The sequence below is a fragment of the Oncorhynchus mykiss genome, chromosome 31 (genome assembly GCF_013265735.2).
Source record: "Oncorhynchus mykiss isolate Arlee chromosome 31, USDA_OmykA_1.1, whole genome shotgun sequence".
Lineage (NCBI taxonomy): Eukaryota > Metazoa > Chordata > Actinopteri > Salmoniformes > Salmonidae > Oncorhynchus > Oncorhynchus mykiss.
Window position 1 is genome coordinate 12,470,402 of NC_050571.1, and position 16,188 is coordinate 12,486,589.

General features: G+C 46.5%; 1 protein-coding gene across 2 annotated transcripts in view; it reads right to left on the reverse strand.

The window, feature by feature from the left end:
* LOC110504586 (ephrin-B1-like) overlaps nt 1-15,693 on the reverse strand; it is a 154,077-nt gene extending 138,384 nt beyond the window's left edge. For both annotated transcript variants that reach the window (XR_005041128.1, XM_036969561.1), the window contains exon 1: nt 14,612-15,693. Coding sequence is in view for 1 of the 2 variants with exons in the window: in XM_036969561.1 (XP_036825456.1) it covers nt 14,612-14,730 (119 nt within the window). In the remaining variant the exon portion in view is untranslated. The remainder of the gene's footprint in view (nt 1-14,611) is intronic.
* Nucleotides 15,694-16,188: the final 495 nt, after the last annotated feature.

Sequence of the window (16,188 nt, forward strand, 5' to 3'; positions counted from 1 at the left end):
CTCTCATAGTGCTCCATTCCACAGGGAAACGACTTCTGAAACCAACAGTCTCTCTCATAGTGCTCCATTCCACAGGGAAAATACTTCTGAAACCAACAGTCTCTCTCATAGTGCTCCATTCCACAGGGAAACGACTTCCTAAACCAACAGCCTCTCTCATAGTGCTCCATTCCACAGGGAAACGACTACCTAAACCAACAGTCTCTCTCATAGTGCTCCAATCCACAGGGAAACGACTTCCTAAACCAACAGTCTCTCTCATAGTGCTCCATTCCACAGGGAAACGACTTCTGAAACCAACAGTCTCTCTCATAGTGCTCCATTCCACAGGGAAACGACTTCTGAAACCAACAGTCTCTCTCATAGTGCTCCATTCCACAGGGAAACTACTTCTGAAACCAACAGTCTCTCTCATAGTGCTCCATTCCACAGGGAAACGACTTCCTAAACCAACAGTCTCTCTCATAGTGCTCCATTCCACAGGGAAACGACTTCCTAAACCAACAGTCTCTCTCATAGTGCTCCATTCCACAGGGAAACGACTTCCTAAACCAACAGTCTCTCTCATAGTGCTCCATTCCACAGGGAAAAGACTTCCTAAACCAACAGTCTCTCTCATAGTGCTCCATTCCATAAGGAAAAGCCTTCTGAAACCAACAAACAGTCTCTCTCATAGTGCTCCATTCCACAGGGAAACGACTTCTGAAATCAACAGTCTCTCTCATAGTGCTCCATTCCACAGGGAAACGACTTCTGAAACCAACAGTCTCTCTCATAGTGCTCCATTCCACAGGGAAACGACTTCCTAAACCAACAGTCTCTCTCATAGTGCTCCATTCCACAGGGAAACAACTTCCTAAACCAACAGCCTCTCTCATAGTGCTCCATTCCATAAGGAAAAGCCTTCTGAAACAAACAGTCTCTCTCATAGTGCTCCATTCCACAGGGAAACGACTTCCTAAACCAACAGTCTCTCTCATAGTGCTCCATTCCATAAAGAAAAGCCTTCTGAAACCAACAGTCTCTCTCATAGTGCTCCATTCCACAGGGAAACTACTTCTGAAACCAACAGTCTCTCTCATAGTGCTCCATTCCACAGGGAAATGACTTCCTAAACCAACAGTCTCTCTCATAGTGCTCCATTCCACAGGGAAACAACTTCCTAAACCAACAGTCTCTCTCATAGTGCTCCATTCCATAGGGAAACGACTTCTAAACCAACAGTCTATCTCATAGTGCTCCATTCCAAAGGGAAACAACTTCCTAAACCAACAGTCTCTCTCATAGTGCTCCATTCCACAGGGAAACGACTTCTGAAACCAACAGTCTCTCTCATAGTGCTCCATTCCACAGGGAAACGACTTCTGAAACCAACAGTCTCTCTCATAGTGCTCCATTCCACAGGGAAACAACTTCTGAAACCAACAGTCTCTCTCATAGTGCTCCATTCCACAGGGAAACGACTTCCTAAACCAACAGTCTCTCTCATAGTGCTCCATTCCACAGGGAAACGACTTCCTAAACCAACAGTCTCTCTCATAGTGCTCCATTCCACAGGGAAAAGACTTCCTAAACCAACAGTCTCTCTCATAGTGTTCCATTCCACAGGGAAACGACTTCTGAAACCAACAGTCTCTCTCATAGTGCTCCATTCCACAGGGAAACGACTTCTGAAACCAACAGTCTCTCTCATAGTGCTCCATTCCACAGGGAAAATACTTCTGAAACCAACAGTCTCTCTCATAGTGCTCCATTCCACAGGGAAACGACTTCCTAAACCAACAGCCTCTCTCATAGTGCTCCATTCCACAGGGAAACGACTTCCTAAACCAACAGTCTCTCTCATAGTGCTCCATTCCACAGGGAAACGACTTCCTAAACCAACAGTCTCTCTCATAGTGCTCCATTCCACAGGGAAACGACTTCTGAAACCAACAGTCTCTCTCATAGTGCTCCATTCCACAAGGAAACGACTTCTGAAACCAACAGTCTCTCTCATAGTGCTCCATTCCACAGGGAAACTACTTCTGAAACCAACAGTCTCTCTCATAGTGCTCCATTCCACAGGGAAACGACTTCCTAAACCAACAGTCTCTCTCATAGTGCTCCATTCCACAGGGAAACGACTTCCTAAACCAACAGTCTCTCTCATAGTGCTCCATTCCACAGGGAAACGACTTCCTAAACCAACAGTCTCTCTCATAGTGCTCCATTCCACAGGGAAAAGACTTCCTAAACCAACAGTCTCTCTCATAGTGCTCCATTCCATAAGGAAAAGCCTTCTGAAACCAACAAACAGTCTCTCTCATAGTGCTCCATTCCACAGGGAAACGACTTCTGAAACCAACAGTCTCTCTCATAGTGCTCCATTCCACAGGGAAACGACTTCCTAAACCAACAGTCTCTCTCATAGTGCTCCATTCCACAGGGAAACAACTTCCTAAACCAACAGCCTCTCTCATAGTGCTCCATTCCATAAGGAAAAGCCTTCTGAAACCAACAGTCTCTCTCATAGTGCTCCATTCCACAGGGGAACGACTTCCTAAACCAACAGTCTCTCTCATAGTGCTCCATTCCATAAGGAAAAGCCTTCTGAAACCAACAAACAGTCTCTCTCATAGTGCTCCATTCCACAGGGAAACGACTTCTGAAATCAACAGTCTCTCTCATAGTGCTCCATTCCACAGGGAAACGACTTCTGAAACCAACAGTCTCTCTCATAGTGCTCCATTCCACAGGGAAACGACTTCCTAAACCAACAGTCTCTCTCATAGTGCTCCATTCCACAGGGAAACGACTTCCTAAACCAACAGCCTCTCTCATAGTGCTCCATTCCATAAGGAAAAGCCTTCTGAAACCAACAGTCTCTCTCATAGTGCTCCATTCCACAGGGAAACGACTTCCTAAACCAACAGTCTCTCTCATAGTGCTCCATTCCATAAAGAAAAGCCTTCTGAAACCAACAGTCTCTCTCATAGTGCTCCATTCCACAGGGAAACTACTTCTGAAACCAACAGTCTCTCTCATAGTGCTCCATTCCACAGGGAAACGACTTCTGAAACCAACAGTCTCTCTCATAGTGCTCCATTCCACAGGGAAACAACTTCCTAAACCAACAGTCTCTCTCATAGTGCTCCATTCCACAGGGAAACGACTTCCTAAACCAACAGTCTCTCTCATAGTGCTCCATTCCACAGGGAAACGACTTCTGAAACCAACAGTCTCTCTCATAGTGCTCCATTCCACAGGGAAACGACTTCCTAAACCAACAGTCTCTCTCATAGTGCTCCATTCCACAGGGAAACGACTTCTGAAACCAACAGTCTCTCTCATAGTGCTCCATTCCACAGGGAAACGACTTCCTAAACCAACAGTCTCTCTCATAGTGCTCCATTCCACAGGGAAACGACTTCTGAAACCAACAGTCTCTCTCATAGTGCTCCATTCCACAGGGAAACGACTTCCTAAACCAACAGTCTCTCTCATAGTGCTCCATTCCACAGGGAAACGACTTCTGAAACCAACAGTCTCTCTCATAGTGCTCCATTCCACAGGGAAAAGACTTCCTAAACCAACAGTCTCTCTCATAGTGCTCCATTCCACAGGGAAACAACTTCCTAAACCAACAGTCTCTCTCATAGTGCTCCATTCCACAGGGAAACGACTTCTGAAACCAACAGTCTCTCTCATAGTGCTCCATTCCACAGGGAAACGACTTCTGAAACCAACAGTCTCTCTCATAGTGCTCCATTCCACAGGGAAAAGACTTCCTAAACCAACAGTCTCTCTCATAGTGCTCCATTCCACAGGGAAACGACTTCCTAAACCAACAGTCTCTCTCATAGTGCTCCATTCCACAGGGAAAAGACTTCCTAAACCAACAGTCTCTCTCATAGTGCTCCATTCCATAAGGAAAAGCCTTCTGAAACCAACAAACAGTCTCTCTCATAGTGCTCCATTCCACAGGGAAACGACTTCTGAAATCAACAGTCTCTCTCATAGTGCTCCATTCCACAGGGAAACGACTTCTGAAACCAACAGTCTCTCTCATAGTGCTCCATTCCACAGGGAAACGACTTCCTAAACCAACAGTCTCTCTCATAGTGCTCCATTCCACAGGGAAACAACTTCCTAAACCAACAGCCTCTCTCATAGTGCTCCATTCCATAAGGAAAAGCCTTCTGAAACCAACAGTCTCTCTCATAGTGCTCCATTCCACAGGGAAACGACTTCCTAAACCAACAGTCTCTCTCATAGTGCTCCATTCCATAAAGAAAAGCCTTCTGAAACCAACAGTCTCTCTCATAGTGCTCCATTCCACAGGGAAACTACTTCTGAAACCAACAGTCTCTCTCATAGTGCTCCATTCCACAGGGAAATGACTTCCTAAACCAACAGTCTCTCTCATAGTGCTCCATTCCACAGGGAAACAACTTCCTAAACCAACAGTCTCTCTCATAGTGCTCCATTCCATAGGGAAACGACTTCTAAACCAACAGTCTATCTCATAGTGCTCCATTCCAAAGGGAAACAACTTCCTAAACCAACAGTCTCTCTCATAGTGCTCCATTCCACAGGGAAACGACTTCTGAAACCAACAGTCTCTCTCATAGTGCTCCATTCCACAGGGAAACGACTTCTGAAACCAACAGTCTCTCTCATAGTGCTCCATTCCACAGGGAAACAACTTCTGAAACCAACAGTCTCTCTCATAGTGCTCCATTCCACAGGGAAACGACTTCCTAAACCAACAGTCTCTCTCATAGTGCTCCATTCCACAGGGAAACGACTTCCTAAACCAACAGTCTCTCTCATAGTGCTCCATTCCACAGGGAAAAGACTTCCTAAACCAACAGTCTCTCTCATAGTGTTCCATTCCACAGGGAAACGACTTCTGAAACCAACAGTCTCTCTCATAGTGCTCCATTCCACAGGGAAACGACTTCTGAAACCAACAGTCTCTCTCATAGTGCTCCATTCCACAGGGAAAATACTTCTGAAACCAACAGTCTCTCTCATAGTGCTCCATTCCACAGGGAAACGACTTCCTAAACCAACAGCCTCTCTCATAGTGCTCCATTCCACAGGGAAACGACTTCCTAAACCAACAGTCTCTCTCATAGTGCTCCATTCCACAGGGAAACGACTTCCTAAACCAACAGTCTCTCTCATAGTGCTCCATTCCACAGGGAAACGACTTCTGAAACCAACAGTCTCTCTCATAGTGCTCCATTCCACAAGGAAACGACTTCTGAAACCAACAGTCTCTCTCATAGTGCTCCATTCCACAGGGAAACTACTTCTGAAACCAACAGTCTCTCTCATAGTGCTCCATTCCACAGGGAAACGACTTCCTAAACCAACAGTCTCTCTCATAGTGCTCCATTCCACAGGGAAACGACTTCCTAAACCAACAGTCTCTCTCATAGTGCTCCATTCCACAGGGAAACGACTTCCTAAACCAACAGTCTCTCTCATAGTGCTCCATTCCACAGGGAAAAGACTTCCTAAACCAACAGTCTCTCTCATAGTGCTCCATTCCATAAGGAAAAGCCTTCTGAAACCAACAAACAGTCTCTCTCATAGTGCTCCATTCCACAGGGAAACGACTTCTGAAACCAACAGTCTCTCTCATAGTGCTCCATTCCACAGGGAAACGACTTCCTAAACCAACAGTCTCTCTCATAGTGCTCCATTCCACAGGGAAACAACTTCCTAAACCAACAGCCTCTCTCATAGTGCTCCATTCCATAAGGAAAAGCCTTCTGAAACCAACAGTCTCTCTCATAGTGCTCCATTCCACAGGGGAACGACTTCCTAAACCAACAGTCTCTCTCATAGTGCTCCATTCCATAAGGAAAAGCCTTCTGAAACCAACAAACAGTCTCTCTCATAGTGCTCCATTCCACAGGGAAACGACTTCTGAAATCAACAGTCTCTCTCATAGTGCTCCATTCCACAGGGAAACGACTTCTGAAACCAACAGTCTCTCTCATAGTGCTCCATTCCACAGGGAAACGACTTCCTAAACCAACAGTCTCTCTCATAGTGCTCCATTCCACAGGGAAACGACTTCCTAAACCAACAGCCTCTCTCATAGTGCTCCATTCCATAAGGAAAAGCCTTCTGAAACCAACAGTCTCTCTCATAGTGCTCCATTCCACAGGGAAACGACTTCCTAAACCAACAGTCTCTCTCATAGTGCTCCATTCCATAAAGAAAAGCCTTCTGAAACCAACAGTCTCTCTCATAGTGCTCCATTCCACAGGGAAACTACTTCTGAAACCAACAGTCTCTCTCATAGTGCTCCATTCCACAGGGAAACGACTTCTGAAACCAACAGTCTCTCTCATAGTGCTCCATTCCACAGGGAAACAACTTCCTAAACCAACAGTCTCTCTCATAGTGCTCCATTCCACAGGGAAACGACTTCCTAAACCAACAGTCTCTCTCATAGTGCTCCATTCCACAGGGAAACGACTTCTGAAACCAACAGTCTCTCTCATAGTGCTCCATTCCACAGGGAAACGACTTCCTAAACCAACAGTCTCTCTCATAGTGCTCCATTCCACAGGGAAACGACTTCTGAAACCAACAGTCTCTCTCATAGTGCTCCATTCCACAGGGAAACGACTTCCTAAACCAACAGTCTCTCTCATAGTGCTCCATTCCACAGGGAAACGACTTCTGAAACCAACAGTCTCTCTCATAGTGCTCCATTCCACAGGGAAACGACTTCCTAAACCAACAGTCTCTCTCATAGTGCTCCATTCCACAGGGAAACGACTTCTGAAACCAACAGTCTCTCTCATAGTGCTCCATTCCACAGGGAAAAGACTTCCTAAACCAACAGTCTCTCTCATAGTGCTCCATTCCACAGGGAAACAACTTCCTAAACCAACAGTCTCTCTCATAGTGCTCCATTCCACAGGGAAACGACTTCTGAAACCAACAGTCTCTCTCATAGTGCTCCATTCCACAGGGAAACGACTTCTGAAACCAACAGTCTCTCTCATAGTGCTCCATTCCACAGGGAAAAGACTTCTGAAACCAACAGTCTCTCTCATAGTGCTCCATTCCACAGGGAAACGACTTCTGAAACCAACAGTCTCTCTCATAGTGCTCCATTCCACAGGGAAACGACTTCCTAAACCAACAGCCTCTCTCATAGTGCTCCATTCCATAAGGAAAAGCCTTCTGAAACCAACAGTATCCAATAGAAGCTTAAAGCCACAATAAGATCAGTAAACAGCTGGTGTTGTCAGCCGGTCAGGAAGTGGATGTTAGCTGAGGCAGCTAGATAGATGTACAGTTACTATGTCTGGTGAGTCTATACTGCAGGAAGACTGCAGGCATACTAAACAGATAGAGAACTCTGTGTGGAAGCTAAAAGAGAGGTAATATGTTTGATTCTTAGTAAATGCTAAGTGTTATACACCAGCTATAGACGCTGACACATTGCTCTGTCAATATTCATATCTCTGAAGTCAACTTCAGTAAGACAGAAAACCATTTTGGTTCCTCTACCCCTCCCCTGGGTAAACACAGCGATCAGACTGTTCCACCAGGCTACCCCTCCCCTGGGTAAACACAGCGATCAGGCTGTTCCACCAGGCTACCCCTCCCCTAGGTAAACACAGGCTGTTCCACCAGGCTACCCCTCCCCTAGGTAAACACAGGCTGTTCCACCAGGCTACCCCTCCCCTAGGTAAACACAGCGATCAGGCTGTTCCACCAGGCTACCCCTCCCCTAGGTAAACACAGCAATCAGGCTGTTCCACCAGGCTACCCCTCCCCTAGGTAAACACAGCGATCAGGCTGTTCCACCAGGCTACCCCTCCCCTAGGTAAACACAGTGATCAGACTGTTCCACCAGGCTACCCCTCCCCTAGGTAAACACAGAGATCAGGCTGTTCCACCAGGCTACCCCTCCCCTAGGTAAACACAGCGATCAGGCTGTTCCACCAGGCTACCCCTCCCCTAGGTAAACACAGTGATCAGGCTGTTCCACCAGGCTACCCCTCCCCTAGGTAAACACAGAGATCAGGCTGTTCCACCAGGCTACCCCTCCCCTGGGTAAACACAGCGATCTGGCTGTTCCACCAGGCTACCCCTCCCCTAGGTAAACACAGCGATCAGGCTGTTCCACCAGGCTACCCCTCCCCTAGGTAAACACAGAGATCAGGCTGTTCCACCAGGCTACCCCTCCCCTAGGTAAACACAGCAATCAGGCTGTTCCACCAGGCTACCCCTCCCCTAGGTAAACACAGCGATCAGGCTGTTCCACCAGGCTACCCCTCCCCTAGGTAAACACAGTGATCAGACTGTTCCACCAGGCTACCCCTCCCCTAGGTAAACACAGAGATCAGGCTGTTCCACCAGGCTACCCCTCCCCTAGGTAAACACAGCGATCAGGCTGTTCCACCAGGCTACCCCTCCCCTAGGTAAACACAGTGATCAGGCTGTTCCACCAGGCTACCCCTCCCCTAGGTAAACACAGTGATCAGGCTGTTCCACCAGGCTACCCCTCCCCTAGGTAAACACAGCGATCTGGCTGTTCCACCAGGCTACCCCTCCCCTAGGTAAACACAGTGATCAGGCTTTTCCACCAGGCTACCCCTCCCCTAGGTAAACACAGCGATCAGGCTGTTCCACCAGGCTACCCCTCCCCTAGGTAAACACAGTGATCAGGCTGTTCCACCAGGCTACCCCTCCCCTAGGTAAACACAGCGATCAGGCTGTTCCACCAGGCTACCCCTCCCCTAGGTAAACACAGTGATCAGACTGTTCCACCAGGCTACCCCTCCCCTAGGTAAACACAGAGATCAGGCTGTTCCACCAGGCTACCCCTCCCCTGGGTAAACACAGCGATCTGGCTGTTCCACCAGGCTACCCCTCCCCTAGGTAAACACAGCGATCAGGCTGTTCCACCAGGCTACCCCTCCCCTAGGTAAACACAGCGATCAGGCTGTTCCACCAGGCTACCCCTCCCCTAGGTAAACACAGCGATCAGGCTGTTCCACCAGGCTACCCCTCCCCTAGGTAAACACAGCGATCAGGCTGTTCCACCAGGCTACCCCTCCTAAGTTCTAATAAGTGGGTATGAGTTCTCCTGCAGGGTGGCTGTATGGCTTTATGGCTGAGGATGCATGTCTGTATGGATCTGCTGTGGATCTACAAGGCTGTGTGGCTATGGGTCTGTTTGGCTGCATGGCTATATGGCTGTGGGTCTGTATGGCTGTATGGCTGTGGGTCTGTATGGCTGTATGGCTGTATGGCTGTATGGCTGTATGGCTACGAGTCTGTTTGGCTGTGGGTCTGTATGTCTGTGGGTCTATATGGCTGTGGGTCTGTATGACTGTGGGTCTGTATGGCTGTATGGCTATGGGTCTATATGGCTGTATAACTGTGGGTCTGTATGGCTGTATGGCTACGGGTCTGTTTGGCTGTGGGTCTGTATGTCTGTGGGTCTATATGGCTGTGAGTCTGCATGGCTGTGGGTCTATATGGCTGTGGGTCTGCATGGCTGTTGGTCTGTATGGCTGTGGGTCTGTTTGGCTGTGGATCTGTATGGCTGCATGGCTGCATGGCTGTTGGTCTGTATGGCTGTGGGTCTGTATGGCTGTGGGTCTGTTTGGCTGTGGGTCTGTATGGCTGAATGGCTGTGGGTCTGTATGGCTGCATGGCTGTGGGTCTGTATGGCTGCATGGCTGTGGGTCTGTATGGCTGCATGGCTGTGGGTCTGTATGGCTGCATGGCTGTGGGTCTGTATGGCTGTGGATCTGTATGGCTCTATTTTTGTTCAGTATAGATGGTTAGCAATATAATATATAATGGTCTTGAGTGGCAACAAATCTGCACAATAGCTGATTCGCTTTCCATAACACCCCTCCTTTCCATACACTCTCTCTTTTCCCATACACCCCCTCTTTTCCCATACATTCCTCTTTTCCCATACACCCTCTCTTTTCCCATACTACACCCCCTCTTTTCCCATACACCCTCTCTTTTCCCATACTACACCCTCTCTTTTCCCATACTACACCCTCTCTTTTCCCATACTACACCCTCTCTTTTCCCATACTACACCCTCTCTTTTCCCATACTACACCCTCTCTTTTCCCATACACCCTCTCTTTCCCATACTACACCCTCTCTTTTCCCATACTACACCCTCTCTTTTCCCATACACCCTCTCTTTTCCCATACACCCTCTCTTTTCCCATACTACACCCTCTCTTTTCCCATACACCCCCTCTTTTCCCATACACCCCCTCTTTTCCCATACTACACCCTCTCTTTTCCCATACACCCTCTCTTTCCCATACTACACCCTCTCTTTTCCCATACTACACCCTCTCTTTTCCCATACTACACCCTCTCTTTTCCCATACTACACCCTCTCTTTTCCCATACTACACCCTCTCTTTTCCCATACACCCTCTCTTTTCCCATACTACACCCCCTCTTTTCCCATACACCCTCTCTTTTCCCATACTACACCCTCTCTTTTCCCATACTACACCCTCTCTTTTCCCATACTACACCCTCTCTTTTCCCATACTACACCCCCTCTTTTCCCATACTACACCCCCTCTTTTCCCATACACCCTCTCTTTTCCCATACTACACCCTCTCTTTTCCCATACTACACCCTCTCTTTTCCCATACTACACCCTCTCTTTTCCCATACTACACCCTCTCTTTTCCCATACTACACCCCCTCTTTTCCCATACTACACCCCCTCTTTTCCCATACACCCTCTCTTTTCCCATACTACACCCTCTCTTTTCCCATACTACACCCTCTCTTTTCCCATACTACACCCTCTCTTTTCCCATACTACACCCTCTCTTTTCCCATACTACACCCCCTCTTTTCCCATACACCCTCTCTTTTCCCATACTACACCCTCTCTTTTCCCATACTACACCCTCTCTTTTCCCATACTACACCCTCTCTTTTCCCATACTACACCCTCTCTTTTCCCATACATCGGTCACCATATTGGGTTGCTTTTCAACAGGAAAATATTTTTTTTAAATCACTAGAGGACGTCTTTAATGTAGCCAAAGATTAGAGGGTCCCACTCCCGTGGGAAACACTGATCAACACTTTGGTTCCTACCCTGTCACAATAACACTTCTATATCCATCCTATTAGTATTCTAATTCCTACTTCTATGAATGCCTCCCTGACTTTTTCATTTGTTGGCATGTTTAACAACTGTATTCAATGTGCCCGCTGTTATCCATTAGGAACACTGGTTGAATCAACGTTGTTTCCACTTCATTTCAATGAAATGACGTTGAACCAACATGAAATAGATGTTGAATTGACGTCTGTGCCCGGTGGGTTTATTCTAACTATATAATTAGAATAATCATTCTATTTCCATGATTCCTACAGTTCACCCAAGTGTTTTGATCTAAATCGCAAGTCATATCGCATTTGTAATATTTGGTTAAAAATAAGGCCTAGATGTTTTGCCCATATCGTGCAGCCCTATGTGGCAGTGTGGAAATGATCTCAAATGAAAGCAACTTTTATGTTGAAGTTGAATTGAACAGTATAAAACAATCAGAATGGAGAAAGAACCATTGAAATCATTTTGAATGTATGTGTTGCCACCCTAGGATCACTCACTACTCATAAAGCAAATGTACAACTTTTATTCATCAAAAACATGCCCAGCACTAAGTGAATGTACAGAAGGTTGCTAAGTGAATGTACAGAAGGTTGCTAAGTGAATGTACAGAAGGTTGGAATCTCATCGATCAACGTCTCAACCATTACCCAATGTTCCAAATGACATCTCTCTCTTTCTCTCCCTCAGACCTGCCTAGCAGCAGCCTCCTCTTCGTGTACATAAGTCCATTGTAGAGCATTGAAGCCCACCCTGAAGGACTGAGATGTTTCATCTCAATGGAATCAGCTGTACAAATAAAGACTATTGTATAAAAGCATCAGCTCAGTCACCTAATAAACACAAGATAGGGTAGTGCACTATATAGGGAATAGGGTGCCATTTGAGACACAAAGTGTCCTGCTACATGTCAGCTTGGCAATGGTCAACCGAGCATTCAGCATGCTGTGTCCAGGCGAGGAGAGAGGAGGGAGGAGGGAGGAGAGAGGAGAGAGGAGAGAGGAGAGAGGAGAGAGGAGAGAGGAGAGAGGAGGGAGGAGTGAGGAGGGAGGAGAGAGGAGAGAGGAGGGAGGAGGGAGAGGACGAGAAACTTTATAGGCCGTCAGGTGAGAAGTAGAAAATAAACGAAAGGAACATTAGGAGTTTTGTTCGTCTGCCCCTGCCATTGACATAATGGACGCTAGAGGCCAGTCAGAGTAGAGGTCAGCCAGAGTAGAGGTCAGTCAGAGTAGAGGTCAGTCAGTGAAACTGACCCATTGACATAATGGACGCTAGAGGTCAGCCAGAGTAGAGGTCAGCCAGAGTAGAGGTCAGCCAGAGTAGAGGTCAGTCAGTGAAACTGACCCATTGACATAATGAACGCTAGAGGTCAGCCAGAGTAGAGATCAGCCAGAGTAGAGGTCAGTCAGAGTAGAGGTCAGCCAGAGTAGAGGTCAGCCAGAGTAGTGGTCAGTCAGTGATACTGACCCATTGACATAATGAACGCTAGAGGTCAGCCAGAGTAGAGGTCAGTCAGTGAAACTGACCCATTGACATAATGAACGCTAGAGGTCAGCCAGAGTAGAGGTCAGTCAGTGATACTGACCCACTAACCAAAGACCAGACTTCACTGATCAATTGACATTGGTGGTCATAAAAATGCACAGTGTCATGCTGGTGCATTGCCAATCACGCTAAATCTTGAACCTGTGATGTTAACAATTAATACATTGTACTTCTTTGTACTTCTGTATAGCACTTTGTGACATCTGCCGATGTAAAACGTGCTTTATAAATATATTTGATTTGCGCATTTACCAAAAGCTGCAGAAAACTATTTCAATACACAGGCCATGTGATGTGGGTGTAAAGAGAGAGACTCAGTCTGTGGGTGATAAATATTACCAGAACACATTATTTTACTGCCAGTAGCCTCGAGATGGCTCTCTGAAACTATAATTAGGAAAGTGTGCGCGCAGGCAGCCAAAGCTTGCTCAGCGCGTGCACAGGCAAGGCTTTCTCTCTCGCCAGGGCATGTTCAGAGTTCGAGACATTTTATTTCCTTGAGTGAATTACGCGAGTTGGAAACTAGGCTACAGTACACCTTGACACTTGCCACCCGTTCGCCGGTGGCTTTTTTTTCTCTTCTCGTTCCGCTGCCTGCGCGCGCTGTTCATTCTACCATAAACTGGAGTGCTGGAGAGGAAAATACACACTGGGACGCTGTTATAGCTTAAAAGAAGGGGTGTTCTACCCTTTATTGCCCAGGGACCCCCTCCCAGACCAACCGGTGACAGAGGAACCTCCATCATACATTAGCTCAAATAAATAATGAATGTCTTATCATCAGGTGAATGAAAAGGCAAGGAGAAGTAATCAGCATTTTAAATGAATAGATTTTGTGGATAGTTTTTCATTATTTTTACCTCCTACATTATAATTGGCAGAGGAAGTGTAAACTAACAGCCTATTAGCTACAAAGGTAACTCCAAACACACTCGCTAAAAGCTTGGTTAAAGTCAGGGTTACTTGCCGTACTCACTGGTAGAGGGTGCGTTTTCAAAGTGGGTGTAATTTGCTAATATTGGGAGTTGAGAAATTGAGTTGACATCATTAGAAAGAAGATATTCTCCTCTTTTCTACTGTATGTAGGCTATACAATTCAAAATTCGTTTACTATGTTGTTGCCAGCAATATTAATAAGAAAAACATTTAAATTAAAACAGCTAGGCTATTTTCGCTAACCACCTGCAGTACCCCCGGTTGAATACCGCTGTCTTAAAGATATCATCCTTAGTTGATACATCATTCTTTTTAATGTATAAACGGGGATGGAATTTATGTATTTTCGGCACTGGCCAGCGGGGTTAGTAGACTGCAATTTTTACTAGCCTGGGTCCAATATATGTGACATGCAATATTTGAAAATACTAAATTCCACTAGCCAGTCTAGCGGGCTATCTTCATTTCCATTGATTCTTGAAGAATATAACTTGTAAATGCCTCCTGAGTTTAGTTCCGCTGTCGGTCCCCATCAGAACACAACATACTACTCTTGTTTTACTTCTACGCCAATGTTTGTAAACAAGACTCAAAACATGGTTTAAACTATCATTTTGATGTAATGGATAGTCAAGTCCTTGCATCCATAGCTCTGACTATGCATTTGAAAGTGGTTACATTTCTCCAGGCCCATCCTAGCTTTAAGGAATGTGCCAAATACACAATGCTATCCATAACATATTGGTCTGACTTCTGATCGCATGTCTGACATGTAGACTGGGCCTACATTCACCTCCAATCTCAAGACACAACTTTGGGTACGAAATGTAGTTCAGACCAATGCGCGTCATGGGTGCCAACTTGATGTGTCATCATCATTGGAAAAGAGCGAATTTGAAGACCGTTTTTAACTTCCCCCTTCTCCACACACAAAGCGAATTTGCAAAATTTGACACTCTATTGACTTTAAATATGACACTTACTTTGCATTCTGAGTGCTCCACATTATAGTTTCCAGTGATTTGGCGTCAGAAGGTAACGTCGACCTAAACACGACAATAAAGATCCAGAGGTAACATTTCCAACACGCGACCCCTGCCATTCTCACAACCGGGAGACAGAGTGAGCCGGGGAGAGCACCGGACCCGCCGTGCGCGTGGCGGTGCAGTAGCCGCTATCTACCGCTTTCTTCTGTGGCTTGTGTGTTTGTCAGTCGGGTGCATATGAGGTCGATGTTAGATACATGTCTCTCTGTCCGACGTGTCTTCAGATCCCCGTTCAAACCTCTGCTGTCCTTGGTTGAACCGTCCGCAAAGCGCTCGTGTCAACAGCGGTTGGCTCTAAATTACGGTTGTTAAGAGGTTCAAGGCGGGATGAAAGCCAATGTGATACCGTTGACTTGCAGCTAAGAAACGGGGGAAGTTCTTTCTTCGCGTATGTGTCCCTAATGTCACACCGATCCGGTTCCTCGTTAGATCAGGTAACCTATACCGAGGTTTCTCTGCAGGCTAGTACTGCTGTCAGGAGGGTAGCCTAACGGCCGATGTCTTTGTCAGGTGAATACCATCTCCCAGCAACGCTCTCTGTATCTGTCGCTTTACTTCATAGAATAGATGACAACACGCATCCATCAGTCAGAACTCCCGTCAGAACACACTTTATCCGTCTCTTCTCCTCATCCCACCCTTCTCCTCTCTTCCCCCAGAGCAGGGGAACTGCAGTGACTTAATGTAGTGAATATTTCCTATTCGTCCTAGATAGAACATGTGAGAGGTCCAACTGAGCTGGAGCATGTATTCGTGCATGCACTGCCCGGATGCCCACCACGCAGCAGTAGGCTGGGCTTTAGCAATGTCCTCTTTGTCCCTGAGTCTGGAGTTATTTATTGTACAGTAGGCTGGTAGACGAGGGACTCATAGTTAGAAGTGGTCTAGTCTACCACGGGTCAGGACTTGCTCTCTCTCCCTCCTCTGGCTCTTTCTCGTTCACTGCTTGGAACCAGACGTCCCCCGCTTTGCGCCTCTCTTTGAGCTAAACCGTAACCTGATGCCCGGGCGCGCGGTAGACAGCCCACCATATCATCCGCCGCCACCAATCAGATAGCTCGGTCCGGAACTCGGGCATCGATGTGTGTGTGTGTTCCGGTCCATTACTCCAGTTCATTGCCCTGAAAGCCATTTAACACTCCCCCCTTTAAAATAAATATGTGTGAACATTGAAAAAGTAAACATATTGGCTAATGCAATGACGTATCCATTAGAAATTACATAGCCTAAAGATTTAAAAATAAATGTTTCCCTATCTCAAGCATGTTTATTCAAAAAGAGTGGTGTGAATTGATCCTCTGAATCAGTCTAACGTGACGGGAACCTATTGTTATACACAGTAGGCCAGTGTTCCGCCAACTGGTGGTCTGCAGCCCACCAAGTTTTCTGAGAAAAAACAGTCTGTTCCAAAGTATTCATACATTTATGTGATCATATACAAATGTCAGCAAGGTTTGAAATGATGTTTTAGTCAAATATATCTGTTTGTGTTTTTTTGTGGTCAATTTGCAGTC